This window comes from Notolepis coatsorum (genome assembly GCF_963971535.1).
Source record: "Notolepis coatsorum genome assembly, chromosome: 1".
In the NCBI taxonomy this organism is placed as follows: Eukaryota; Metazoa; Chordata; class Actinopteri; order Aulopiformes; family Paralepididae; genus Notolepis; species Notolepis coatsorum.
Window position 1 is genome coordinate 307,399,733 of NC_140165.1, and position 26,758 is coordinate 307,426,490.

The 26,758-nt window shown below is 48.0% G+C and overlaps 1 protein-coding gene across 1 annotated transcript; it reads right to left on the minus strand.

Annotated features, from left to right (window-relative positions):
• Positions 1–327: 327 nt before the first annotated feature.
• LOC311225797 (uncharacterized protein) lies at positions 328–26,758 on the minus strand (the record flags this gene model as incomplete). The annotated part of the gene is made up of 12 exons (XM_084311191.1): positions 328–1,500; positions 5,536–5,766; positions 6,161–6,994; positions 7,881–8,169; positions 9,000–9,216; positions 12,080–12,144; positions 22,921–23,815; positions 23,976–24,099; positions 24,289–24,516; positions 24,607–25,362; positions 26,139–26,427; positions 26,538–26,758. 12 exons carry the CDS (start codon positions 26,756–26,758, stop codon positions 328–330), a joined length of 5,322 nt encoding a protein of 1,773 aa, XP_084167317.1.

Below are 26,758 nucleotides of genomic sequence, written 5' to 3' on the forward strand. Positions count from 1 at the left end.
GTATAGTGACATCACAGTGACCTCTGCTAGCTTTCTTTACATCTATTTCACTCTTGCATTGACTGACCTCCTCATCCAACATGTACAGTATGTAATGCTAAAATTATGTCTTTCAAATAAATGTACCAGTATTTGTAATCTCTAAATAGTTTGTTTGTATTGTTTATAAATGGTGGACCAAAATGTACTTGTCTTTCGAGTTCCAGTCAAATTGGAAAGTTGCTAATTTGCTAATTAGAATGCACTATCCTTCAGTAATCACTGTGTATTTTATATTCCCATAATTGACATAATAGGAAACTGACTATTGGGGATTAGAAACAATATTCAAAGTGCTCTTGATGTAATTTTACCCATGACATGTTTTTTGGTATTTTTCTCTGGTTTCAGTAAAATAATGTAGCACTTGGGCAGAAAAATGCAAAACAACATTCCATAACTGGAGGCCAACATGGCAAATATCTCCACAGCCACAGTGAACTTCCCCGGAGAGCTGACATAAGCTGGGATGAAGGTGATCCAGACGGCACAGAATATCAGCATGCTGAAGGTGATGAACTTGGCTTCATTGAAGTTATCAGGAAGCTTCCGAGCCAGAAAAGCTAGGAAGAAACACAAGATGGACAAGAGTCCTATATACCCCAACACAGCCCAGAACCCTATAGGTGAACCTAAGGCACATTCTAAGATTATCTTTTCCTTATAGTGCTTCATATTCCTGTATGGGAACGGAGGGTTGATGGTTAACCATAGGATACATATCACAACCTGAATGAGAGTGAAGGCCAGAACACTGAGCCTCTGCTGTGCAGGTCCAAACCACTTCATGAGATTACTGCCTGGAAGAGTAGCCCTGAAGGCCATCAACACCACTATAGTTTTCCCCAGAACACAAGAGATGCAGAGGACAAAGGTGACCCCGAACGCTGTGTGTCGCAGCATACAGGACCACTCAGAGGGCCGGCCGATGAAGGTGAGAGAACACAGGAAGCACAGGGTCAAGGAGAAGAGCAGCAGGAAGCTCAGCTCAGAGTTGTTGGCCCTGACGAGCGGCGTCTGCCTGTAGTGGAAGAATACCAGCGCTATAGTCATCGCCAGGCAGGCTCCGAACACAGAGAAAGCAACCAGCAGTATACCCATCAGTTCCCTAAACGTCAGGAACTCGATCGCTTTCAAGTCACAGTTATCCCTCCTCTCGTTGGACTTGTACTCGGGCGGGCATTTGTCACATATCACTGCATCTGAAAGCATAAACATGGTTGAGCTGTAGTACAAGAGGCACATCTTCAGGTAGACCAGTAAAGTGCCGGCGGTGATTTTGCCCAAGAGAAACATGGCGAAGGCTAGAGTGAAAGCTACGAATCCGGCCGTCTCACTTGTGCCGTTGCTGTACTCCCCGTCGGCGCAGGCGAGGCAGTCGAAGCAGCACAGCGGCTTGCCCTTCACGAAGGCCCTGCGCGTCCCCGGCGGGCAGCTCTCACTGCAGATAGACCTGGGGACCTGACGACACGACGGCAGAGGAATCACACGCACCATTCATCATCTCACGATAACAACACACACGCGAGTACCTCGTTATCGTGCACGCGGCGGGTATTTATTCTTTTTTTGTGTGTGTGTGTGTGTGACATGTTCATGACACTACTCTCATATCAATTTACATCGATTTGATATCCGTAATGTCACTTAACACTTTGATTGCCAGCGTGGTGGCGTGCACTATTTATCGTTGGATGCCACCACCCACTTCGATGAGAGCGCTCTAAAAACGCATAATCTCTGTCTTAAATTATGTGTATAATCTGCCCGTCGTTTATCAATGACTTGTTTGCAGTCAACATTGTCGAGACGGATTGTTTTTTTTAATCGGTTCATTTCCGTTTTTATAGCATTTTGAAAAGCCCTCGTTTTTTCAGGAAAATATATACTAGATTCCGTGATAATCGCCCTTTACTGGAATATTCTGGCATACACAAAAAACGTTGTAATTTTTCGGCCTATTTAAGAATAGTTTTCAAATAAATGCTAGATTATCTATAGTATATGTGTACTTATGCACGCTATAGAAGCGATCTGAAAAATATATTCTCTCATTTTCTGATCAGCGTGCACACACAGACAGACACACATATGGCACACGTTGATATATAGGTCAAAACAGATCAGATTATCCCAAGACTGGTCAAATACATTGCTTATCTCAGATCAGATTTGATCCAAAAAGATTATTCCAATTCCTGATCGCCATTCCAAATATCTATCGCGTTTATTGATTCAGCGTTGGGTACTGGAAATACATAATCCACGCTGTTCTGACGGTCGGCGATCAACTTGGGTCTCTTCAGATGCCTCGCCGGAAAAGTAACACAAGGAGGCTGGACCGCCCCCCCCCCCCCCCTCAGTCTAAACCAATGGGGTGCAGTTACACAGGGAGAGACGATAGGGGGCGGTATTTTCCCAATTGAGCTCAGAGAGAGTCTGCAACACTAGCGTGAGGCTCGATTGATGAAATATGAATTCAAATCGCTAATAAAAAAATATATATATGTCGTTGGTGGCACTCAACTGGCGGCATGAACTAACGTCAAATCGCGTCCCTGGCACTCAAAGTGTTAAAGGAAGACGCCAACATTTTGGGAAATTAGCTTACCGTCTTCTCCAGAGAGAGACAAGAAGATAGATACCAGTTTCCTCTCTGTGTGTTCAGTAGAATATAACTGGACTTTGAAGAAGTCTTTATTCGGCAAAAGCCGAAAGCTATCTGGCTGCATGTTAGCCTAAGCCTAGCTTATTAGTACAATGAATGGAAGCGGACATGTACGGGTAGCCTTCGGGAGAGGTGTTAGTTGGACAATGTGTAGGCTACCCATACATGTCCGCTTCCATTCATTGTGCTAAGCTAGGCTAACATGCAGCCATATAGCTTTCTACTGAACACACAGAGAGGACACTGGTATCTATCTTCGTGTCTCTCTCTGGAGAAGGCGATAAGCTAATTTCCCAAAATATTGGTGTGTTATTTTAACGCATTGGGCGCCGCGCTCTTTCCCCATCTGTACTCAATGGCGCCAGCGGTATTGACCTTTTTAGCGATGTTTGCAGACCCATCGTGTGTTCTGTATTATAGCTATGGAGACAATAGTATGGCTCATTTGACAGGCATTGTTCATAGTCCATCACTGACTAATCAGTTAATTTCGCCCCTTTCCAAAATAACCCAGTCTTTTTTCATAGATTGCGAGATATGACGTGTGATATGCAATATGCCCAAATCGTTCTGGTTGATCGCCTGAAAACCCAAATACTTCCAAATCAAAGGTATATACCATGTACATATGTGTCTTCACAAAATCATCAAGGGGGGGGGTGTTTTAACTAGAAACTGCGATTGTGTTTGTTGAGCATGTTTTACGTCCGGTAAAACACGACACACAACACTGTGATCGGTACAGAAGCATGTTTTATGTTAAAAAAAATACTACCTAAGATAGACCTTACCTCAGTCAGAAAGTACTCCAAAATGAATAAATCCCAGTCGATCCCATGGCGATCGCAATTACTCGTGTATATTGGGCATGGCTAACATACGGGAAAGAAGAGCTCTGAGGCACCAAATCTTCCACCGATTGCTATGTTGTGATCCACTCCTAGGCGGAAACAGCCGGAGGTAAACTCAGTACGGGGGACAAGTGATATCCCCAGTTCAAAAGGTAGGCAATACTGCCACCTGGTGAGATTTGATCGTCATTGCAATTCCAACGTAGGCAGATGAGCCAGGGAGACCTAGTTAGGGAGCTCCGGCTGAGTGTTTAGAACGGGGATCAAAGGAAAAAAATCAAAGGATGTAAAACGAGATATTACGTTTTTGCCGCTTAAGCGTTGGCGGCGAAACACGAGGTATTACGTTTTTTGGCGCCCAATGAGTTATGCTAGTAAACATTGCATTGCACATCATTGCAAAAAACCCGGAATGATGTCAATATTTCAAATTAACAGGAAAGAATTATGCTTGAGGAAGACCGGTAAGGTCGAAACGTCGCATCTACTGCCTTTTTTTGTCTATTAAAACACCTTGGAACTACAAGTGAGTTGCAAGCCCCGCTTTGTTCTTAAATATTTCAAATTATTACATGGCGTTTTCACATTCGCCGAAATGCTTGCTTGTGATTGGTCAATAGCGCACGTCAGAAGTCCGATATTACCCGATAACGGACCTCTGTGGAACAATAATGACCGCTGTGTGCAGCTGTTCGCAATCAAGCCCACTGACATCAGTGCAATCAGACACTGCCGGCTGCCGGGGAAGCTGCCGGCTATGACAGGGCGGAGCGACGAGCGGAGCCAGAACCAGTGTTGCGAGTCGATGTAAAATGAATTAGGTATATTGTTAGTAAGTTAGCCATAAGCGGGATAATGTATAGCTATACTCGATCATTGTCGCAAAATAATTGACCTTCACTGACGTTTAAAACACCTCGCCGAGGCCGACAATGACCTCGTAGCTATACATTATCCCTTACTTAATACATTTCAAATGTGCACTTTTATTTTGAAGTATCGGTAATGTCCCAGAGTCTGTTCTCTTCAAACCCTTCAATGATTACTTCCAGATAAAGTCACAGGTTCACAGGCAGAGCACCAGGCGGTCGTCCCGTCTCCACCCTCCATATTACCACACCTCCCATGGCACGTTTTCTTTTAAATAAAAGGGCGTGATTCATTGGAATGCAATAATAATGCAATAACATTTTCTTCTCTAAATGTTTAAAAATGTAGTCTCTGTAAGTTCATAATTGACCAAGATCGAACCATGTGTATTTTTGTCCCTTCCCTCTGTGATTTTTTACAGTTTTCAATGTTTTTGTTTTTGTTTAATGTATTTTCTGAATCAAGTGGAGGTCTCTCATATAGGCCCTTGCCTCTGCTTTGGCATCGATCTTTTAAAAAATGTTGTATTTGTTCTTTGTATATCGTTTAAACAGGCTAAATAAATAAACTAAACAAAATGTTTATTTTTTTTATCCACTTTTTCTCCCATCCCAATTTCCGTATCATCCAATTCAACCCTCCCCTGTCTTTGAACGCTGTTTCTTGCCTCCCACAAGCCGGCTGCAATGTGGACTAAGTCATACATAGCACGAGTCCCCTCCAATACTTGAGGTAACAGCAGTCGCATCTTTCCACCTGCGCGGCTCGATCTTTCAGCGTCAGTGGTCTGGGCTTTTGGAGGGGCCCCGTCCCCGTCGCTTCCTGATTCTACTGCGCAGGCGCACCAACCGACCTGTAGGAGTCGCTGTCCACAACGCCCGATCCCCACCCATCAGTTTCCCTCCCCCTAATACTGCCAATGTGTATTAGTGCGGACGACCAGCTAAACTGAAAGCAATGTGGAGCGCTGGGCTCGAACAGGGAGGCGAACCTGTTCGAGCCTAGTCTCCAGTATTCGTGGTGAGCGCCTTGCAAAATGTTAAATGAATCTATCTAATCTAAATCGAATTAGTACAGACAGTTTAACAGCCGTCCACGTTGCCTCACCTCTGACCTCTCGCCCGCCCAGACGGCGCTCACGCCCGCCTTCGTCTTGAACTGCTGCCCCTCAGGCTGCAAGGCGTCATAGTAGCCGATGGTCTCGAACAATATGTAGCCTTTCCCGTCCATCTGCCAGTTCACCAGCGCATAGCGCGCCGCCGGGTCGCCCATCTCGTCGAAGAACACTCTCTCGCCGATCTTAGTCGTGAAATTTACCTGGGTCAGGTAATGCAACACCTGCAAGGAAACATTCACAATGTTCTTATTTGGCCTAATAGACTGTTTTGCTAAAGGCACAGACATAAAGGTAAATGGCTGCTTTTTTTTTATAGCGCTTTTATCCAAAGCGCTTTACAATTTGTTACTCGCATTTGACCCATTCACTCACACATTCACACACCGACAGCGGAGGCAACCATGCAAGGTGCCAACCTGCTCATCGGGAGCAATTAGGGGTTAAGTGTCTTGCTCAAGGTCACATCGACACGCTGCCCAGGAGGAGCGGGAATCGAACCGGGAACTTCCGGATTACCAGACGACTGCGCTACCTCCTGAGCCACTGTCGCCCCTAATAGACTGTTTTGCTAAAGGCACAGACATACATACTGTATTACATTTCACACGTCTTTACCTGCCACGGTTGTATGCTGTCTCTTTCCGCGCACGTGTTATTCTCAAAGGGCCCGTGTCCGTCTTGGCAGGTGAGCAGCAGATGCAGCGCATGGGCAACGGCGTACGTGGCCTTGTAGATGTTGTTCATCAGGCTGGCGTCCGACACGTCTGTGAAGCGCGAGTCCGTGTCCCGGAGAGACTCGTCCCCGGTGCAGGCCGGGGGGGACGAGCCCGGGGCGCGAGCCTCCGCTCGGGGGAGCGTCGTCAGCGTACAGCGGAACACGCTCTCCCACAGCTCCACCAGCCCCCGGTCGCCCGGCCCGGTGGAGGGCTTGCTGTCGGCCAGGAACTCCCTCAGCCCGGGGATGTGGGCGTTGAGCGCGGCGAAGCCCACGGCCCCCTGGACCACGCCGTAGTTCTCCGGGGAGGCGATGTAGCGGTAGGTGATCCAGCCCTCGCTGCCCACCCACTGGAGCCCCGTGACGTTCTGGAGGTACAGCTCCTCGATGAGGATGTCGAGGTCTGTGCCGTCGGCGAACGCCACGATCACCTTGGAGGTGGACGTCTTGATGATGTCCACCACCTCCAGGAACCACTTCCTGGGGTCGGTCCGGTAGATGGCCACGGAGTACTCGACGCACACGCCTTCCTTCTCTGCCGCTTTCAGGAAGGTGGCCATGCCCCCGTCGCCGTAGTCGCCTTTGGTTCTGATGGCACCGACCCAGGTCCAGCCGAAGTGTTTGACCAGTTTTGCCAGTGCTCTGCTCTGGTAGAGATCACTGGGAATGGTTCTGAAGAAGGAGGGGTACTCTCTCCTGTTGCTCAGACAGGCACAGGTGGCCGAATGACTCAGCTGAGAGAAGAGACACAGGAGGAGAGGAACGTTGAATTCTTCCTCTCTGTTAGTCATAAAGAAAACTTCATATCGATGGCCGCAGGGCAAAACCTCCTATCTGAGAACTAAAAAAAAACAAATTTAATAAATACATTTAAAAAAGCATGTTGCAGAATGCGATTTTTTAAGGATACCAAATACAATACACTGTTTTTAGACTATATTACTATATTATGTGTTAACAATACCGACCAGGTATTCGTGCCTCGCAAAGTGCAGATGGGAGGTTTTCCCCCACTTTTTTTTTATACAGATAGGAGTTTTCCCCCCATTTTTTATGCAGATAGGCCATTGCAAAAGTTAAGCATAAAAGAACATGCATGCTATCATGTCATGTAATGTCATCATGTAATGTTATAATATAATCATTATCTAATATCACTCAACGCTTATGCACTTGAGTACATGTATACACACATGTGCATGCTCACACACACACACACACACACACACACACACACACACACACACACACACACACACACACACACACGCACACACACACGCACACACGCACACACACACACACACACACACACACACACACACACACACACAGTACATCTTCTTACTGTCCTAAACTATCATGCACTCCTCCTACTATACGAATATGTCTTATGTCTATGCACTCAATACTGCAGCACCCAAGTTTCAGCACTGTTTGATCATTGTGACTAAGCTGAACGAGTTGTACCCTTCCTGCTGACTTGTCGTGCAGAACTTATTGTCAGTCGCTTTGGATAAAAGTGTCAGCTAAATGACAAAATGTAAATGTAAATGTTAATGTACATCTATTTCTAGAGCCAGCCTGTAATTTTCAAAGTATAGTGACCCAAACACTCACCACAGGTATGTGGAAGGGACCCATGGTGCGTGCGATCCCTATAGTGGAGGTGGAGGTGGTTTCCCCGATGACGGCGTGCACGGTGGAGGAGCGCCTGGCGCAGACCCCAGCCCTCTCCTCGTACCCGTTCATCAGGTTGAGGGACGCCCTCACGGACAGAGGGATGCTGGGGCAGGAGTCGAAGATGCTGTAGCCCAGGGTCACCCCCGGCAGCAGCTCGGAGCTGTTGTTGATCTCCTCGATGGCGAACATCATGGTGTAGGCATACTGCAGCTCGCCCGGGTCCAGCCTGCAGAGAGAGGAGAGCCGCCGGATAGTAGCATTTGTTCATAACTGCGTTTTATGTTTTCAGACCAACAATGTTTTTTAAAAGCTATGATGTAAAGATGGTAGGCGTCAGTGGCTCGGGAGGTAGAGCAGTCTTCTGGTAACCCGGATGTTCCCAGTTAGATTCCCACTCCCCAACCCCCAACCCTGTGAGGCCCTAGGTTGCAAAATGACAACATCACTTTTAGCTTTTAGCTATTTAAATAAAAATCTGTAAATGTTTCTTTTAAATTTGTTTAGCACATTTACATAGTCAATGGGTCCTGTTGTTCAGCCTCACAATGCTATTGGATAGTAAATGTGTTTATAGGTCCCACATTCTGGCCTCTGAAGTTGCTAATGTCAATTTAATTTGGGCCTCACAGGGTTAAGCCCTAACTGCTCCCTATGAGCAGGTTGGCACCTGCATGGTTGCCTCGGCCGTCGGTGTGTGAATAGGTAAACAATTTTTTTTTGAGAAAAAATTGTAAAGCGCTTTGGATAAAAGCGCTATATAAATGCATTATTTACCATTTACCATAACCGTGTTAATTCACAGTTAAAGACAGTAGAGGTTGAACACTTTCTTTATATCACAGTCACACTTACAAGGTTCTTCAGTGCAAGGATTCATTAACACACACAAAAAGAGAGACAAGGTATCACACTTCAACATTATATAATTTACTTCTTCACTGCACCTCTTCATGATATCATATACGCTGCAATGAGGCATATTTTAAGTCTGGTCAGAATAGTTTTAGCATCAATAATAATGACAGATTATCATTTAATTTTACAACCCTCTCTTACCCTTCACACTGGATGCTCCCTGGGTTGACCTGAAAAGCTGGATTGACACTGACTGGGTTCTGGTGGAAGGAGAAGATTCCTCCGATATTGACGTCTCCTGCCTTAAAGAACTGAGACAGTTCCTTGGCCCCGTACGGTCGACACGCAGGCTCCACGGCTCCGACGGCCAGCAGAGAGACAAGCAGCAGGTCTGCTATCAACAGCATGACTGTCCCACCTGTGTTCTCATCCGCCCAGGGCCCCATCGACCAGACCCATCACCGGCTGGCCGTTTTTATAGGCTGCTGTTATCGATTGTCATAAAGCCATAGGAGCTCGAGTGAAACCTCATCCCTCTTCACCAATCACGACACGTGCAGGGTTACTGATAGAGCCGTTAGCCAATTACAGTAGATTTAGTATAAATCCGGTATATCCATATTTGTCTCTCGTTGATTTTATTTTATTGATGGATTAAAAACACACAACAAGGATCCAAAGGATAACATGAGAAAGAGTAAAACCCTTATTTCCGTCATGGTCCCAGGGCTGTTAGGCCACAACAAAAACACGACAATAACACAAACCACATACATTTAAAACATTAGAAGACTAACCTATAGCTAAAATTGTATACCCCACAATAACTAAAAACTGATTGGAAACCCATTCAAACTTATAGGGGGCTATTCCTCTATTCTGTCCATGAGCCACTTCCTGACGCTTCTCTTGAAGCTGTGGAGGCTCGAGCTCTGCTTGATGGGGATAGGCAGCTTGTTCCAATCCTGGGCTCCAGAGAAAGTAAGGGAGCACTGGCCCAGTTTGCATCGGAAAGGTTTGCTATGCTTGCTCTAGTTCTGTGGTTGTGGGATTCGTTGACCGGGGTGAAGTAGTTCTGGAGGTATCTAGGGGACTTTTGGTTTATAATATTGTGCACTATGTTCAGTCTGAGCTGGGTAACTCTGGCCTCCACAGGAAGCCAGTTTAGCTCCTGAAAGTGACTCCTCCCTATGTGGGTGCAAGGGCCAAGACCCATTACCACCCTTACCAGGTTATTTTGGGAAACCTGAAGCTTCTTTTTTATGGTCATTGTCAGGCCCTCGAACCAAGACACGCTACCTAGTCAAAGTGGCAGAGTACTACTAGGCTATTTGCTAGTAGCTTGAGGCTATCTCTGCCAAGGAGGTTGGCTTTCCTAGAATAGAATAGAATAGATCTTTATTGTCATTGTTACAGTTGTTACAACGAAATTAAAAATGCAACCCTAGGTGCTAGTAAAATAAGAATAAAAACAGTCCTAAACACAGTGTTAAATATAAAAACATAAAAACAGGGTGGGGCGTAAATAACATTAATAAAACAGGGGGGTATAGAATATAAAAATATATAATTGCACTATCTCTTAATGTTGTGTGTGTGTGAGTTTAGTGCACATATGGCCCTGGGATAGAAACTAAACTTCAGTCTGTTAGTCCGGGTGGGCATGACGCTGAAACGCCTGCCCGAGCGCAGCCGCACAAGGTGCTTTTTGCCCGGGTGGTGTGGGTCCTTCAGTATTTGTACTGCTTTTTTGAGGCAGCGGGAGTTGTATAGTCCCTCCAGTGAGGGGAGGGGGCAGCCGATGATCTTCTGGGCCGAATTGACGACCCTCTGGAGCGCCTTCCTTTCTGCGGCTGTGCAGCTGAGGAACCACACATTTATGCAGTAGGTGAGGATGCTTTCCACGGAGCAGCGGTAAAAAGACACAAGCAGGTCTTGTCTGAGGTGGTAGTTTCTTAGTACTCTCAGGAAGTAGAGTCTCTGCTGTGCCTTTTTTACTATTGCCGTGGTGTTAATTCTCCAGGTCAGGTCATCCTCCAGGTGGACACCCAGGAACTTGATGACCGAGACTCTCTCCACACATCCCCCGTCGATATACAGGGGCAGTATGTCAGTCTTCTTCCTCCTGTAGTCCTAGTTAGGTACCTGGTGCGGGCGTTGACTTTGCCCAGTACTTGGGAGGCCATAGCCTCCCCATCTAGGCTCCCGTCTATCATACAGCCTAGATACTTAGCTTTTTTTTTGTGCTGTTTTAGGGTTACAGCTCCTAACTGGATGTTAAACTCCCGTGCTTTCCTGAGCTTGGGCTTGGAGCCCAATAGTACTGCCTCTGTCTTACCTAGCTGAAGAGAAAGCCTGTTGTCCGAAAGCCAACTGCTGACCCCTGCAAGTTCTTCTCCTAGCATCTGTTCTAGTGTGTTCTGATCCTTGTGTGAGACTAGCAGGGCTGAGTCATCTGCAAATAAAAACAAGTTACATGAGCATGCTGCTGACATGTCATTTATGTACAGTAAAAAAAGGACTGTAATCAATCTACACATGATGGCTTTGTCTTCTGGGAAATCAGGACTGTTGATGTACAATAAGAAAAATACATTTGTATTTTATCACATGTTTGGCTTTTGGACAGAATGGCTGGATATGTGTAGTCAATGTAATTTCAAAGGTGATTAACCTCTTAAGCCCTAGCCCTATTTTCAAAAAATCCGCCTAAAAATACATACCTAAGTAAATGTAAGATTGCTCCACTTCTACAAGGTTCATTTGCATGTTATTGGTATCTATGGTTCTCAGGGAATGTATTCCCCCGTGTCAGAAATATTGTGTCTGTTACTAAGCTTGAGTAAATTGTGATGAAACAAAGGAGAATATACATTATAATTTGTCTTTGCATCTTTGACGGTGAATAACACCATGCTAACATTGAGTTTGGAGGAATTTCGCTCATTATTCAAAGAAACTCTTATTTTTTAATTTTTTTTTAAATCATTCGTAAACAAACCTAGTGCTGAAAATATACACTTTGACTGCTGTTTTGATAGGGTTAGTGTCTTTGCTAGCCCCCAATTGGGGGACCCTAGAGGTTAAACAGTGATAATGTTGTGTCACTAGGTTATGGGTAATTAGGCCATCTTTAGTCGGAAATCGTGAGGTATCTCACGTTTTGATTTGCTTAATTAATTGTTATTTTTTAACAGAACTGTGCAGAGATGCTATATGAACGTTTCCATAAATATATAATTTATAGTGATCTGAGAGCAAATAAAACTTGGCCAAGATACACGGCATGCAGAAGGTGATCCCAAACGTTGTGTGTCGCAGCATACAGGACCACTCAGAGGGCTGGCTGAACACAGGAAGCACGGTCAAGGAGAGACCACCACAGAGACTCTGGGATCTAATCCAGCTGTCAGCGGTACCTCCGGCGTGGTCAGTCGTCCCTACTAACACAATTGGCCGTGTTAGCGGGTGGGAAGCCGGTGGGGTGTGTGTCCTCCTGGTCGTTGTAAACTGCGATTCCTACTGGTCGGTCGGGGCGCCTGTTCAGCAGGGAGGGGTTCTGGGGGAAATAGCGCGAACCTCTGCACCCGTTATGTTTCCCCAGTGAAACTCCTCTCTGTCGTGAAAAGAAGTGGCTGGCGACTCCACATGTATCGGAGGAGGCATGTGGTCGTTCTACACCCTCCCCAGGCTGACAGTGGGGCAATGCACGCAACAACCAGGAAGGGAATTGGCATAACGACTAAATTGGGATGGGTGAAAAATACAGAAAGCCCAAAAAATAAATAGAATAAAAAAGATTCTGTTGCTCACAGAAGCTGAGTACGTAATCACATCATTATACATTTTATTCATCTCGCTGTATTTACGTTTGATTTAAAGATGTTTAAATGTCCCTTCCTTCAGCACTCAGAAATTAAAATACATATTGCTTTGTATTTGTTATGGTTTGTAACCGACCCCAATCGCACAACACAAGACAGGTATGGTGGTTTGCCAAGAAACAGGGAAAAAAGGGCACTGTCCCTTTAAGGGAGAAAACACTAAACACTGGAAACTCACAAGAGGGGAAGGTAAAGTGCCTTTAAGAGGCGGGCAGGAAAGGGGAACACTATGGGAAGGTAAAGGGAACGCCTAAGGGAAGGTTAAGGGAACGCCTTGGGAAGGTTAAGGGAACGCCTTGGGAAGGTTAAGGGAACGCCTTGGGAAGGTTAAGGGAACGCCTTGGGACAGAGGACTAGAGACTAGGAGAACTAGGGATAAGGAACTAGCTGGAACTAGAAGGGGAGAACTTGGGACAGGAACTAGGTGGAACTAGAAGGGGAGAACTTGGGACAGGAACTAGGTGGAACTAGAAGGGGAGAACTTGGGACAGGAACTAGGTGGAACTAGAAGGGGAGAACTTGGGACAGGAACTAGGTGGAACTAGAAGGGGAGAACTTGGGACAGGAACTAGGTGGAACTAGAAGGGGAGAACTTGGGACAGGAACTAGGTGGAACTAGAAGGGGAGAACTTGGGACAGGAACTAGGAACAGAGAACCGCGGAGGCGGGCTGGGGACAGGGAGGAACTGGGGACTGGTGGGAAAACATCTGGGCCGCTCTGCAGAACAGAGGAGAGGGTTAATATTCAAAGGGAACAAACAGAGCAGATGCAGAACAGTCCAAATAACAAAGTAACAAAACAAATACTATCTTCGTGTGAACAAACACACAGTGGGAGATGGAATGTCCAAAATAATATCCACGAGAGAACAAAACAGAGTGGGAGATGAAATGTCCAAACTAATAACTAAGAGAGAACTAACGGAGGCAATACGCTGAGTGAGTGACATCACAATCAAAACTCACCCAGGCGTATGCGTAAAGGTACAGGGACAGCAGCGGGAACGGGGGCAAGGGCACTACGCTGAGTGAGTGACATCACAATCAAAACTCACCCAGGCGTATGCGTAAAGGTACAGGGACAGCAACGGGAACGGGGGCAAGGGCACTACGCTGAGTGAGTGACATCACAATCAAAACTCACCCAGGCGTATGCGTAAAGGTACAGGGACAGCAACGGGAACGGGGGCAAGGGCACTACGCTGAGTGAGTGACATCACAATCAAAACTCACCCAGGCGTATGCGTAAAGGTACAGGGACAGCAACGGGGCGAGGGCATCGCCACCGGGTGGCTGGCTGTCCGAGCCGAGGGACAGAGTGCTGGAACAGTGGCGGTGACGAGGGAGTCGTCCACCGGGTAGCCGACTGTCGGAGCCGAGGAACAGAGTGCTGGAACAGTGGCGGTGACGAGGGTGTCGTCCACCGGGTAGCCGCTGTCGGAGCCGAGGAACAGAGTGCGCGCCACACCTTGGTGTGCGCGTCGGAACAGAGAGCTGGAACAGTGGCGGTGTCGAGGATGTCGTCCACCGGGTAGCCGCTGTCGGAGCCGAGGAACAGAGTGCGCGCCACACCTTGGTGTGCGCGTCGGAACAGTGGCGGTGGCGAGGGCGTCGTCCACCGGGTAGCCGCTGTCGGAGCCGAGGAACAGAGTGCGCGCCACACCTTGGTGTGCGCGTCGGAACAGTGGCGATGGCGAGAGCGTCGTCCACCGGGTAGCCGCTGTCGGAGCCGAGGAACAGAGTGCGCGCCACACCTTGGTGTGCGCGTCGGAACAGTGGCGGTGGCGAGAGCGTCGTCCACCGGGTAGCCGCTGTCGGAGCCGAGAGACGCATCGGGGTGCGTCTGCGAGGAGGAGTGTGCCAAGCACGAAGGTCTAGAAGATGCGCGTCAGTGCGCTGGTACGGAGGAGCGTGCCAAGCTCGAAGGTCTGGAAGATGCGCGTCTGTGCGCTGGTACGGAGGAGCGTGCCAAGCTCGAAGGTCTGGAAGATGCGCGTCAGTGCGCTGGTACGGAGGAGCGTGCCAAGCTCGAAGGTCTGGAAGATGCGCGTCTGTGCGCTGGGACGGAGGAGCGTGCCAAGCTCGAAGGTCTGGAAGATGCGCGTCTGTGCGCTGGGACGGAGGAGCGTGCCAAGCTCGAAGGTCTGGAAGATGCGCGTCTGTGCGCTGGGACGGAGGAGCGTGCCAAGCTCGAAGGTCCGGGAGATGCGCGTTGGTCTAGATGTGCGTCAGGACGAACAGCTGCGCTGGGGTCTGCAGTGGAGCGCTGGGGTGCCTCCCGTGGAAGTTACAGGGAGCGCAGAACAGTCTCCTCCACAGGCTACGGCGACAGTAGACGAAGGCTGGAGCAAACATCTCAAGGCTGGAGAGATCCATCTTACAGCATTGGTAGACCAGAGGATCTCCCGAAAGAGTCTAGATGTTAGAGAATATGACTCAGCATGAATACAACACGACCCCACGCCAAAACGAGGGGAAGCGCCCTGGTATTTAAAGCCCACAGGGGGACTAATTAGCCTGCCACCACAGGTGCGAGAGATAATAGAATATCAAACAGGTGTGGCCACTAAGGGTAAGGAACGAGAGGGTGGGGGCTAGAGAGAGTGAGTAGGGAATTCCTAACAGAAGGCTTAAAGAAACAGAGAAAAGGTAGTGAGCAGCGGGCAAAACCTCACAGTATCCCCCCCTCCAACGGGAGCCACCCGGCGACCCAAAACAAATACAGACGGAGTGGCAGGGGGCAAAACAAGAGGTACTGGCCAAGCCAGCAGGGGAAGCCACCACAAGAGTGGGGCTAGCAAAATAAACAGGGTCGCCGAGGGGTAACTAGGGTAGCAGAGGGGCAACTGGGGGAACTGGTCTAGAGGAACTGGGTCTAGAGAACTAGTCTAGCGAACTGGGCAAGAGAACTGGTCTAGAGAACTGGTTTAGAGAACTGGGCTAGAGAACTGGTCTAGAGAACTGGTCTAGAGGAACTGAGGGGCAAGCAGGGTAGCAAGGGGGTAACCATGGTAGCACCGGGAAAGGGCTAGCAGAGGGAAGGTTAGCTGCCAGGGCACTGATAGCTACAGGGCCTATGCTAGCTGTACTGCTACATCAACATAGAGGCTGCGCTAGCTGCCGGAGCTAGGCTGGCAGACAGGGCTGGACCAGCATGAGAAAACAAGCTAGCTGGAAGGACAGTCCTAGCTGTGGGAATACCACACAAAAAAGTGGAGGCCATGCAGAGGGACCGGGTTAGCTGTTTGGGCCTGGCTAGCTACAGGGCCTATGCCAGCTGCAAGGCTGCATTAACATAGAGGCTGTGCTAACAGCCGGGGCCAAGCTAGCAGACTGGGACCATGCAGAGGGAACTGGGTTAGCCGCCAGGGCATGGCTAGCTACAGGGCCTATGCCAGCAGCAAGGGCTGCATAAACATAGAGGCTGTGCTAGCAGCCGGGGCTAAGCTAGCAGACAGGGGCTCTGCTGAGGGACTGGGTTAGCTGCCTGGGCATGGCTAGCTACAGGGGGGTCAAACAGGGCAAAACGGGAAGCAAACAGGGGAGCTAACCGGGGAGACTAACAAGCTAAACAGGGGAGTAACAGGCTAACAAGGGAGCTAAACAGGACTAACAAGGAAGCTAAACTGGGCTAACAGGGAAGCTAACAGGGCTAACAGGGGAGCTAGAGGGGACAAGAAAAAAAAAGGCAAACTCAACATACACAGTCTGTGCTGGCTGGGGTCGTAGACTTGGTGGGGTCGTACTGTTATGGTTTGTAACCGACCCCAATCGCACAACACAAGACAGGTATGGTGGTTTGCCAAGAAACAGATCTTTATTTAGAACAGGGAAAAAAGGGCACTGTCCCTTTAAGGGAGAAAACACTAAACACTGGAAACTCACAAGAGGGGAAGGTAAAGTGCCTTTAAGAGGCGGGCAGGAAAGGGGAACACTATGGGAAGGTAAAGGGAACGCCTAAGGGAAGGTTAAGGGAACGCCTTGGGAAGGTTAAGGGAACGCCTTGGGAAGGTTAAGGGAACGCCTTGGGAAGGTTAAGGGAACGCCTTGGGACAGAGGACTAGAGACTAGGAGAACTAGGGATAAGGAACTAGCTGGAACTAGAAGGGGAGAACTTGGGACAGGAACTAGGTGGAACTAGAAGGGGAGAACTTGGGACAGGAACTAGGTGGAACTAGAAGGGGAGAACTTGGGACAGGAACTAGGTGGAACTAGAAGGGGAGAACTTGGGACAGGAACTAGGTGGAACTAGAAGGGGAGAACTTGGGACAGGAACTAGGTGGAACTAGAAGGGGAGAACTTGGGACAGGAACTAGGTGGAACTAGAAGGGGAGAACTTGGGACAGGAACTAGGAACAGAGAACCGCGGAGGCGGGCTGGGGACAGGGAGGAACTGGGGACTGGTGGGAAAACATCTGGGCCGCTCTGCAGAACAGAGGAGAGGGTTAATATTCAAAGGGAACAAACAGAGCAGATGCAGAACAGTCCAAATAACAAAGTAACAAAACAAATACTATCTTCGTGTGAACAAACACACAGTGGGAGATGGAATGTCCAAAATAATATCCACGAGAGAACAAAACAGAGTGGGAGATGAAATGTCCAAACTAATAACTAAGAGAGAACTAACGGAGGCAATACGCTGAGTGAGTGACATCACAATCAAAACTCACCCAGGCGTATGCGTAAAGGTACAGGGACAGCAGCGGGAACGGGGGCAAGGGCACTACGCTGAGTGAGTGACATCACAATCAAAACTCACCCAGGCGTATGCGTAAAGGTACAGGGACAGCAACGGGAACGGGGGCAAGGGCACTACGCTGAGTGAGTGACATCACAATCAAAACTCACCCAGGCGTATGCGTAAAGGTACAGGGACAGCAACGGGAACGGGGGCAAGGGCACTACGCTGAGTGAGTGACATCACAATCAAAACTCACCCAGGCGTATGCGTAAAGGTACAGGGACAGCAACGGGGCGAGGGCATCGCCACCGGGTGGCTGGCTGTCCGAGCCGAGGGACAGAGTGCTGGAACAGTGGCGGTGACGAGGGAGTCGTCCACCGGGTAGCCGACTGTCGGAGCCGAGGAACAGAGTGCTGGAACAGTGGCGGTGACGAGGGTGTCGTCCACCGGGTAGCCGCTGTCGGAGCCGAGGAACAGAGTGCGCGCCACACCTTGGTGTGCGCGTCGGAACAGAGAGCTGGAACAGTGGCGGTGTCGAGGATGTCGTCCACCGGGTAGCCGCTGTCGGAGCCGAGGAACAGAGTGCGCGCCACACCTTGGTGTGCGCGTCGGAACAGTGGCGGTGGCGAGAGCGTCGTCCACCGGGTAGCCGCTGTCGGAGCCGAGAGACGCATCGGGGTGCGTCTGCGAGGAGGAGTGTGCCAAGCACGAAGGTCTAGAAGATGTGCGTCAGTGCGCTGGTACGGAGGAGCGTGCCAAGCTCGAAGGTCTGGAAGATGCGCGTCAGTGCGCTGGTACGGAGGAGCGTGCCAAGCTCGAAGGTCTGGAAGATGCGCGTCTGTGCGCTGGGACGGAGGAGCGTGCCAAGCTCGAAGGTCTGGAAGATGCGCGTCTGTGCGCTGGGACGGAGGAGCGTGCCAAGCTCGAAGGTCTGGAAGATGCGCGTCTGTGCGCTGGGACGGAGGAGCGTGCCAAGCTCGAAGGTCCGGGAGATGCGCGTTGGTCTAGATGTGCGTCAGGACGAACAGCTGCGCTGGGGTCTGCAGTGGAGCGCTGGGGTGCCTCCCGTGGAAGTTACAGGGAGCGCAGAACAGTCTCCTCCACAGGCTACGGCGACAGTAGACGAAGGCTGGAGCAAACATCTCAAGGCTGGAGAGATCCATCTTACAGCATTGGTAGACCAGAGGATCTCCCGAAAGAGTCTAGATGTTAGAGAATATGACTCAGCATGAATACAACACGACCCCACGCCAAAACGAGGGGAAGCGCCCTGGTATTTAAAGCCCACAGGGGGACTAATTAGCCTGCCACCACAGGTGCGAGAGATAATAGAATATCAAACAGGTGTGGCCACTAAGGGTAAGGAACGAGAGGGTGGGGGCTAGAGAGAGTGAGTAGGGAATTCCTAACAGAAGGCTTAAAGAAACAGAGAAAAGGTAGTGAGCAGCGGGCAAAACCTCACAGTATTACAGGAACCAAGATGAAAGATATGTGTCAATGTCAGATGTATTTTACTGATAGAGATATTGATAAATGATATATTAGCCACGGTTCTTTTTCTTAACTAGCTCCAGGATCCAGGACTTGCTTCCCACCTCCATCTCGAAAGTCATGGAAAAAATAGTCTACGAACAGGTCGAAAAGTACCTAGTGGAAAAAAATCTAATCTACGAATTCCAATCTGGCTTCAGAACATCCCACTCCACTGACACATGCCTTCTCTATTTGAATGACCACATCAAACAAGAGGTGGACGCAGGCAAATACTGCGGCATGGTCATGCTGGACCTACAAAAGGCCTTTGACACTGTCAATCACTCCATTCTGATTGACAAGCTAAAAGCAATTGGTTTTGATAGTCTATCAGTGAGCTGGATGCAATCCTACCTTGAGGGGAGGGAACAGATGGTGGAGGTAAACGGTACCCTATCCCCCCCCCCTCACAGTGAGCTGTGGTGTTCCACAAGGAAGCATACTAGGACCGCTACTGTTCCTAATTTATGCAAATGACATGTCGTCAGCTTGTGACTGCAACTTGTTCCTGTTTGCGGATGACTCAGCCCTGCTGGTCTCTGACAAGAACAAGTTACAGGTTGAAAAAACCCTCAGCTCGGAACTAGGCAAAATCTGCGTATGGCTCGCGGATAACAAACTATCATTACACATGGGCAAAACAGAGTCCATTCTCTTCGGTTCAAATAACAAACTCAGCAAGACCGACGACTTCTCAGTTACAGTGGGTGACAATATTGTCACAAGGAAAGATGAAATTACCTACCTGGGTTCCATCCTAGAGGCTAATCTCTCCTGTGACAAAATGGCATCCAGTGTAATAAAAAAAGTCAACCAACAAACTCGATTCTTGTACCGGATCTCCTCTCTGGTAAACAAGAATACTCTGAAGACTCTAGCAGGAGCACTCATTCAAGGGTACTACGACTATGCTTGCACCTCATGGTACCAAAGCACCTCAAAGGCGCTAAAAACAAAATTACAAACATCTCAAAACAAACTGGTCAGACTACTGCTTGACCTTACTCCTAGAACCCACCTCACCCCTGCCCACTTTGACAACCTAGAATGGCTTAGAGTAGACGACAGAGTACAGCAACTTGCAATGGGCCTGGTCTACAAGATACACTACACGACCAAGGTACCCATGTACATGTCAAAATACTTCCCAAAAGTCAGTGAATACCACGATCACAACACCAGAGGGAGCGCCACAAATCATGTTAAACCCAGATTCGGCTCAAATAAGGGACTAAACACGTTTCGCAATTATGCCACATCAATGTGGAACGCCCTACCCAAAGCTGTAAAGGAATGTGGATCACTACCCACTTTCAAAACCACTCTCAAGGGACACCTACGGGTGACTGCAATTCAAAACTGGCCCCTGTAAATGTCCTAACCCAACCCCCTCCAATGTACAGTCATTTAGCTAGTATGGTTTTGTCAATAGTCCAATGTACAATTTTGCTTGTTTGTACAGTGTCTCCCCCCCCCCCCCCTCAATGTACAGTTTTGCTTGTTTATACAGTGTTTCTCCACCCCCCCCCCCCCCCCCCCCCAACCACCTCCAATGTAAATTACCCAGTATGGTTGACAATATCCCAATGTACCCAACCCCCCCCCACCCAACCTCCTCCAATGTACAGTTTCTACGTCAAATGTATATACTCCCTTTTCTTGACTCCTTCTGTATCACAAACAGTACTGTATTTGCAAATCTGGTATGTCATACATGTATAGATGTAGCAGTACTGAATATCTGTATGTCATGTATGTCATATATGTCCTGATGAATTGAAAATGGGGGACCCTGATGTAAACAAGACGAAAGTCTTTCTCTGGTCTGCATCCCCTTAACAATTGTGTGTATTGAGCTGTACTGTATTGTACCCATTCTGCAATCTGTTAATAAAGTTTTCAATCAATCAATCAATCAATCAATCAATCAATCAATCAATCAATCAATCAATCAATCAATCAGCCCAGTCAGGGGAAGGCCACTAGAACCTCTAGCACTTCCCCTATACAGATCACGCTGACCAGCCTGGCGTTCTGCTCTCTCTGTGGGTCAGTCAGTCCTGGAGACGGCCTCTGAGTGTGTACTCAATGCAGACGTGCCCTCCAGGCCTGCACCCTTGATAAACAAGCCAACAAGTGTTTGAGCAGCTTAGCCAGGGTTCTGCTCTGGTAGCAGTCACTGGGGACGGTTCTGAAGGAGGAGGGGTACTAGTTTCTGTTGCTCAGACATGCACATGTAGCAAAGTGGCTGATCTAAATAGAGAAGAACAAGAAGAAACATTCTTAAAATGGGCTGTTTTTGTGGGCACATGCTGAATTGTATTAGGAACATTTACCACTAGTATTTGGAAAAGCTCCTACAGTTCTCAACATCACAATGGTGGAGGAGGACTCTGAGGGGGCGACAGTGGCTCAGGAGGTAGAGCAGTCGTCTGGTAATGGGAAAGGTTCCCCAAAACGCTCCTCCCAGCAGCGTGTCGACGTGTCTTTGAGCAAGACAATAAACCCCTAACGATAAGCAGGTTGGCACCTTGCATGTTCGCCTTCCGCGTGAATTATGAGTGAACGGGTGAAAGTGAGGAAACAATTGTAAAGCGCTTTGGATAAAAGTACTATATACAATAAATGCAGTTATATATATTTTTTATTTTCTTTACACACTCTTTATACACGCACGCACGCACGCACACACACACACACACACACACACACACACACACACACACACACACACACACACACACACACACACATCCCACATACACACACTGCCACTTTACTTAACTCACTGCCACTTTATTTTATTTGACTATGTACCACTGCTATGTACTATACTGAATAAGTTCTTTAAATATAATATAATAAAAGCATCAGCTAAATGACTAAATGGAAGTGTGAGCTTTGGCATTGTTTGGGCCCTCTATTGAGAGCAGTTCGCATGAGGAATGTTGAACGGTGTCAAGTTTAATTTCTTTGGAGCTCTTACCACCTCTTCCCTCACGGTCCAGTGACACAGCCACTGATCCAAAACAAATGCTTATTCAGAATGCAAACTGTGATGCTTCTGTGACACTGTTATGTTTGTGACGTGCTGCCAGCATTTCCATTTATGTTGAAGGCAATATTTAACTGTGAGCGTCTTATTGAGGGAAAGGGTGGCTATAGCCTAAACTGTACTGAATAATACATCCCCATATTTTTCTTTTTCAAAATAATGAGAAAAGAAAGCTAAATATGGCTTTATACATCAATTAAACAATATATATTTGTTACTTCTTCACCATAGCCTTCTAATACACCCCGCTGTTGATTGTACTGTAGCACTATTCTATTGCATAATTTTACTATCTATTCTATTCTACTATTCTATTATTGCACTGTATTGTTTTACTCTGTCTATAGCTTTTTATTACGTGTTGAAAACGGTCAGGTATTAAACTGTGTGGGTATCAAACAAGAGACTGTCAGGCTTTAAAACTGTGTAGGACCCAGGCCTAGCACTGCACCCTGAGAGAGGGAACTGCACCCTGAGAGGGAGGTTTGCCCTGGGTGGGAGGTTCAAAGGGTCAAAGGGGGTATACAACATGAGGGAAGACTGTCAAGTTTTAAACTGTGGATACCAAACAGAGCTATTTTATTGCACTGTAAAATATATATATTTTCTAATCTATTCTATTCTACAATTGTATTGCACTGCACTATTGCACTATTTTACTCTGTCTATTTTATCTTGCTATTTTTATTATTGTCTATTTAAAACTGAATCAAACCATAAACAAGGTGGTCTGTTGGGATGTTAGATCCTAATGTAAAAAACTGCATTTATGTCTGCACTTTATGTGCTCATTTTATGCCTGTCTTTTTTCTGTTGTGAAGCACTTTGAGCTGCAGTTTCTGTATGAAAGGTGCTATACAAATAAAGTGTATTATTATTATTACTTTAGTTCAGCAAAACCCATAACAAGTCGAAATAATGAAATTATACTTTTATTCATGTAAATATCACAAAAACTTCTATTGCATTTTTCCCATCAAGTGTTTCTTTGTGTTTAGCTCAGGTTTCAATACAATTATGTAGCATTTAGGTGCAAATATACAGAAAAGTAACCCATAACTGGAGGCTAGAATAGCAAATATCTCCACAGCCACAGTGAACTTCCCAGGAGAGCTGACGTAAGCTGGGATGAAGGTGATCCAGACGGCACAGAATATCAGCATGCTGAAGGTGATGAACTTGGCTTCATTGAAGTTATCAGGAAGCTTCCGAGCCAGAAAAGCTAGGAAGAAACACAAGATGGCCAGGACTCCTATATACCCCAACACAGCCCAGAACCCTACTGGTGAACCTAAGGCACATTCTAAGATTATTTTGTCCTGAAAGAGCTCCATGTTATTAAAAGGGAACGGAGGGTTGATGGTTAACCAAAGGATACATATCACAACCTGAATGAGAGTGAAGGCCAGAACACTGAGCCTCTGCTTGGCAGGTCCAAACCACTTCATGAGATTACTGCCTGGAAGAGTAGCCCTGAAGGCCATCAGCACCACTATAGTTTTCCCCAGAACACAAGAGATGCAGAGGACAAAGGTGATCCCGAACGCTGTGTGTCGCAGCATACAGGACCACTCAGAGGGCCGGCCGATGAAGGTGAGAGAACACAGGAAGCACAGGGTCAAGGAGAAGAGCAGCAGGAAGCTCAGCTCAGAGTTGTTGGCCTTGACCAGAGGGGTGTCCTTATTAACCAAGAATATGATGGCCATGAGTAAAGTTAGGAATACACCAAGCAAAGAGAAAAACACCAGTACTTTGCCCATAACCTCAGTAAAGGAGAGGAACTCAACAGCCTTCTGTACGCATTTATCTCTGTTGCGATTGGACCAATATTCTTCTGGACACTTTAAGCAGCCATTAGAATCTGCAAGGGAAGTTTGGTTGATAGTGTTGTAATTGGATCAGTTAAATACTGAAAATATAGATCAGAAACTGTACCCGGAGAAAGCTCAATACATTACACAGGGTGAAACAAATAAATGTTGTGTGCATAGTGACAGATTCCAGATCTAACACACATATACCTGTAGTGTTACTGATTTCTCCCTCTGCACATGGTATACAGTCATAACAGCAGACAGGTCTTCCATTCTGCAGGACCTTACGAGTTCCTGGGGTACAGCTCTCACTGCACACAGACACGGGCATCTAGGAGAGACAGAGAGACAGGCAGAACTTTAAAAAAAACCTTTTGCATAACCACCCCAGAATGCATACAATCCCTGTCAGACTATATGATGCACGGTCACAGATAGTTATTCGGTTTGACCATTATAAAATATGCTAAATACATGTATGCTGCGGTTATCATTCAAACATAAGCATTATTAACACTACCTCCGACTTGCCACCTGGCCACATGATGGCTTCTGTCCTGAGGACGAATTTCTGTCCAGGAGGTAGGGAGGCGTCGTAGTAGCCAACCGGTTTGAACTGGACTGAGCCGCCTGGTCCGAGCTGCCAGTTCACCACCTCATACCGGGCTACGGCAGCTCCGGTTCTGTCAAACCAGACCTGGTCCCCGTTCTTGATGGTGAAATTCACCCGCTTTAGAGACTCCACAACCTAACAGGAGGGGGGGGGGGGGTATAGTAGGTCAGTAGGTCTTTAGTGGGGTGAGAAGTTTCAAATGTTGAGTTAGTCAGTTAGTTTTACCTGCCAGGGTGACACTTTAACACTCTTGTCGCACCCCTGAGTTGGCGTGCACTTCAGTAAGCTGTGCAGGGAGTGGGCCACAGCGTAGATGGCCTTGTAGATATTACTGGAGTATCTCAGCTCTGCCACATCGTCATTGTAATCTTTCAAAGCAAGCAGATCTAGGTTTTCCTTACAGGGTACCGTCACCGTCAAATTGCCTCCGTTCGTCTCCGTGCACTGAAACGCCGTCTCCCAGAACCGGTTGATCACGAAGTCGGCGAAGCCCGTGATGTCGGCCTTGCGCACGGCGAAGCCCAGAGATCCGCCCAGCACGCCGAAGCTGGTGGGGGTCACCAGGCTGTCGGCGGTGATCCAGGCCTCCACGCCGACGAACTGCAGGCCCGTGATGTTGTGGAGGCTCAACTGCTCCAGGAGGTGGTTCATCTCCACGTGGGCCAGGAAGCCCACCACGACGCGGGCCGAGCTCCGGCGGATCACCTCCACCACCTCCAGCAGCTTCCCTGGCTCCGTCCGGTGGAACTTCTCTGTGTACTCCACGCACACGCCTTCCTCCCGGGCGGCGGCCAGGAAGATGGCCATGCCGCTGTTGCCGTAGTCGCTGTCGCTGTTGACCGCGCCCACCCAGCTCCAGCCGAAGTGCTTGACCAGCTGAGCCAGCGCTCTGCTCTGGTGGAGGTCGCTAGCGATGGTGCGGAAGAAAGAGGGGTACTCCTTCCTGTTGCTCAGGCACTCGCACGTCGCAGAGTGGCTGATCTGTGGAACGGAGAGCGGAGGGCGCAGGGGGGGGGGGGGGGGGAGACAGAGAGAGAGAGAGAGAAAGAGAGAGAGAGAGAGAGAGAGAGTGTGAATGTGAAATAAAGAAAATGGACTGCATTTATATATTTTTTTATCCGAAGCGCTTTACAACTTATGCCTCTCATTCACCCATTCACTCACATGCCTAGCAGAGGCAACCATGCTCTTCGGGAGCAGTTAGGGGTTAAGTGTCTTGCTCAAGGACACTTCGAGACACTGCCGGGAGGAGCTGGAATCTAACCGTGAACCTTCTGATTACCAGATGACCGCTCTAACTCCTGAGCCACTGTTGCCCTGACATATCAGTCTAAGTTACTACACATTCTTTAGAGGTCTACTTATTACAACGTTTACATGCACACAGTACTCTGGATACAAGCTCATATCACGATTACAGTCCTAGATGTGATAAGGTGAATACATGTGTTTTCATATCCCAGTCACCAATATCACCAATATACATGAGTAAACAGAATATTGTCAGTATTACCATGAACACTGAAATTAAACAAAATAATAAATATTTCAACACCGTTTGATGAACATCGTTACTCGGCTGAAAGAGTTGTACACTTCCTGCTGACTTGTCGTACAGAACCTGTAAGTTGCCTTGGATAAAAGCGTTCAGCTAAATGACTAAATGTAAAATGAAAAATGCAAGGAGAATTGAGTTGTCGCCATATGATGTTTCCATGTGCGTGTAATCTAGACACAGTCATCGCTGCCCCTCTTACCACCGGTATCTTGAAGGGCCCAGTGGTGCGCGACAGCACTATGGTTGAAGACGACTCAGACTCCCCGATGATGGCGTGAACAGCCGACTGGCCGGAGCAGGTCCTTCCCACGGTGCTTTCGTCGCCGTTCATCAGAGCCATGGCAGCGCGCATAGAGGACAGCGTTGAGCCACAGTTATCATAGATACGATACCCGATAAGAACACCGGGCAGGAGATATTCGCTGCTGTTGATCTCTTCGATGGCAAACATCATCGTCTGGGCAAAGCGAAACTCTCTGAGATTGACCCTGAGACGATAGGATTGAAACAGTTGTGAGTTGTTCGTACCACAAATCAATAATAAGATATTCATTAAGACACAAATAGAAGCACAGAAGAAGGCAAATATATACTACACCTGGAACACGTGAGAGGTGTTGGGTTGTCAGTGAAGGAGAGCGGAGGCTCTGTGATCTTGCTGTGGATGGAGAAGGCTCCTCCAATGGTGACATCTCCAACCTTGGACAGCAGAGGGAACTCTGGGCTCCCCAGTATCTGACACAGAGGAGCCTCGCTCTCTGCCCCACACAGTCCCACCAGCCCCAGAACAACCATCAGCCCCAACGCCTCCAGTGACAT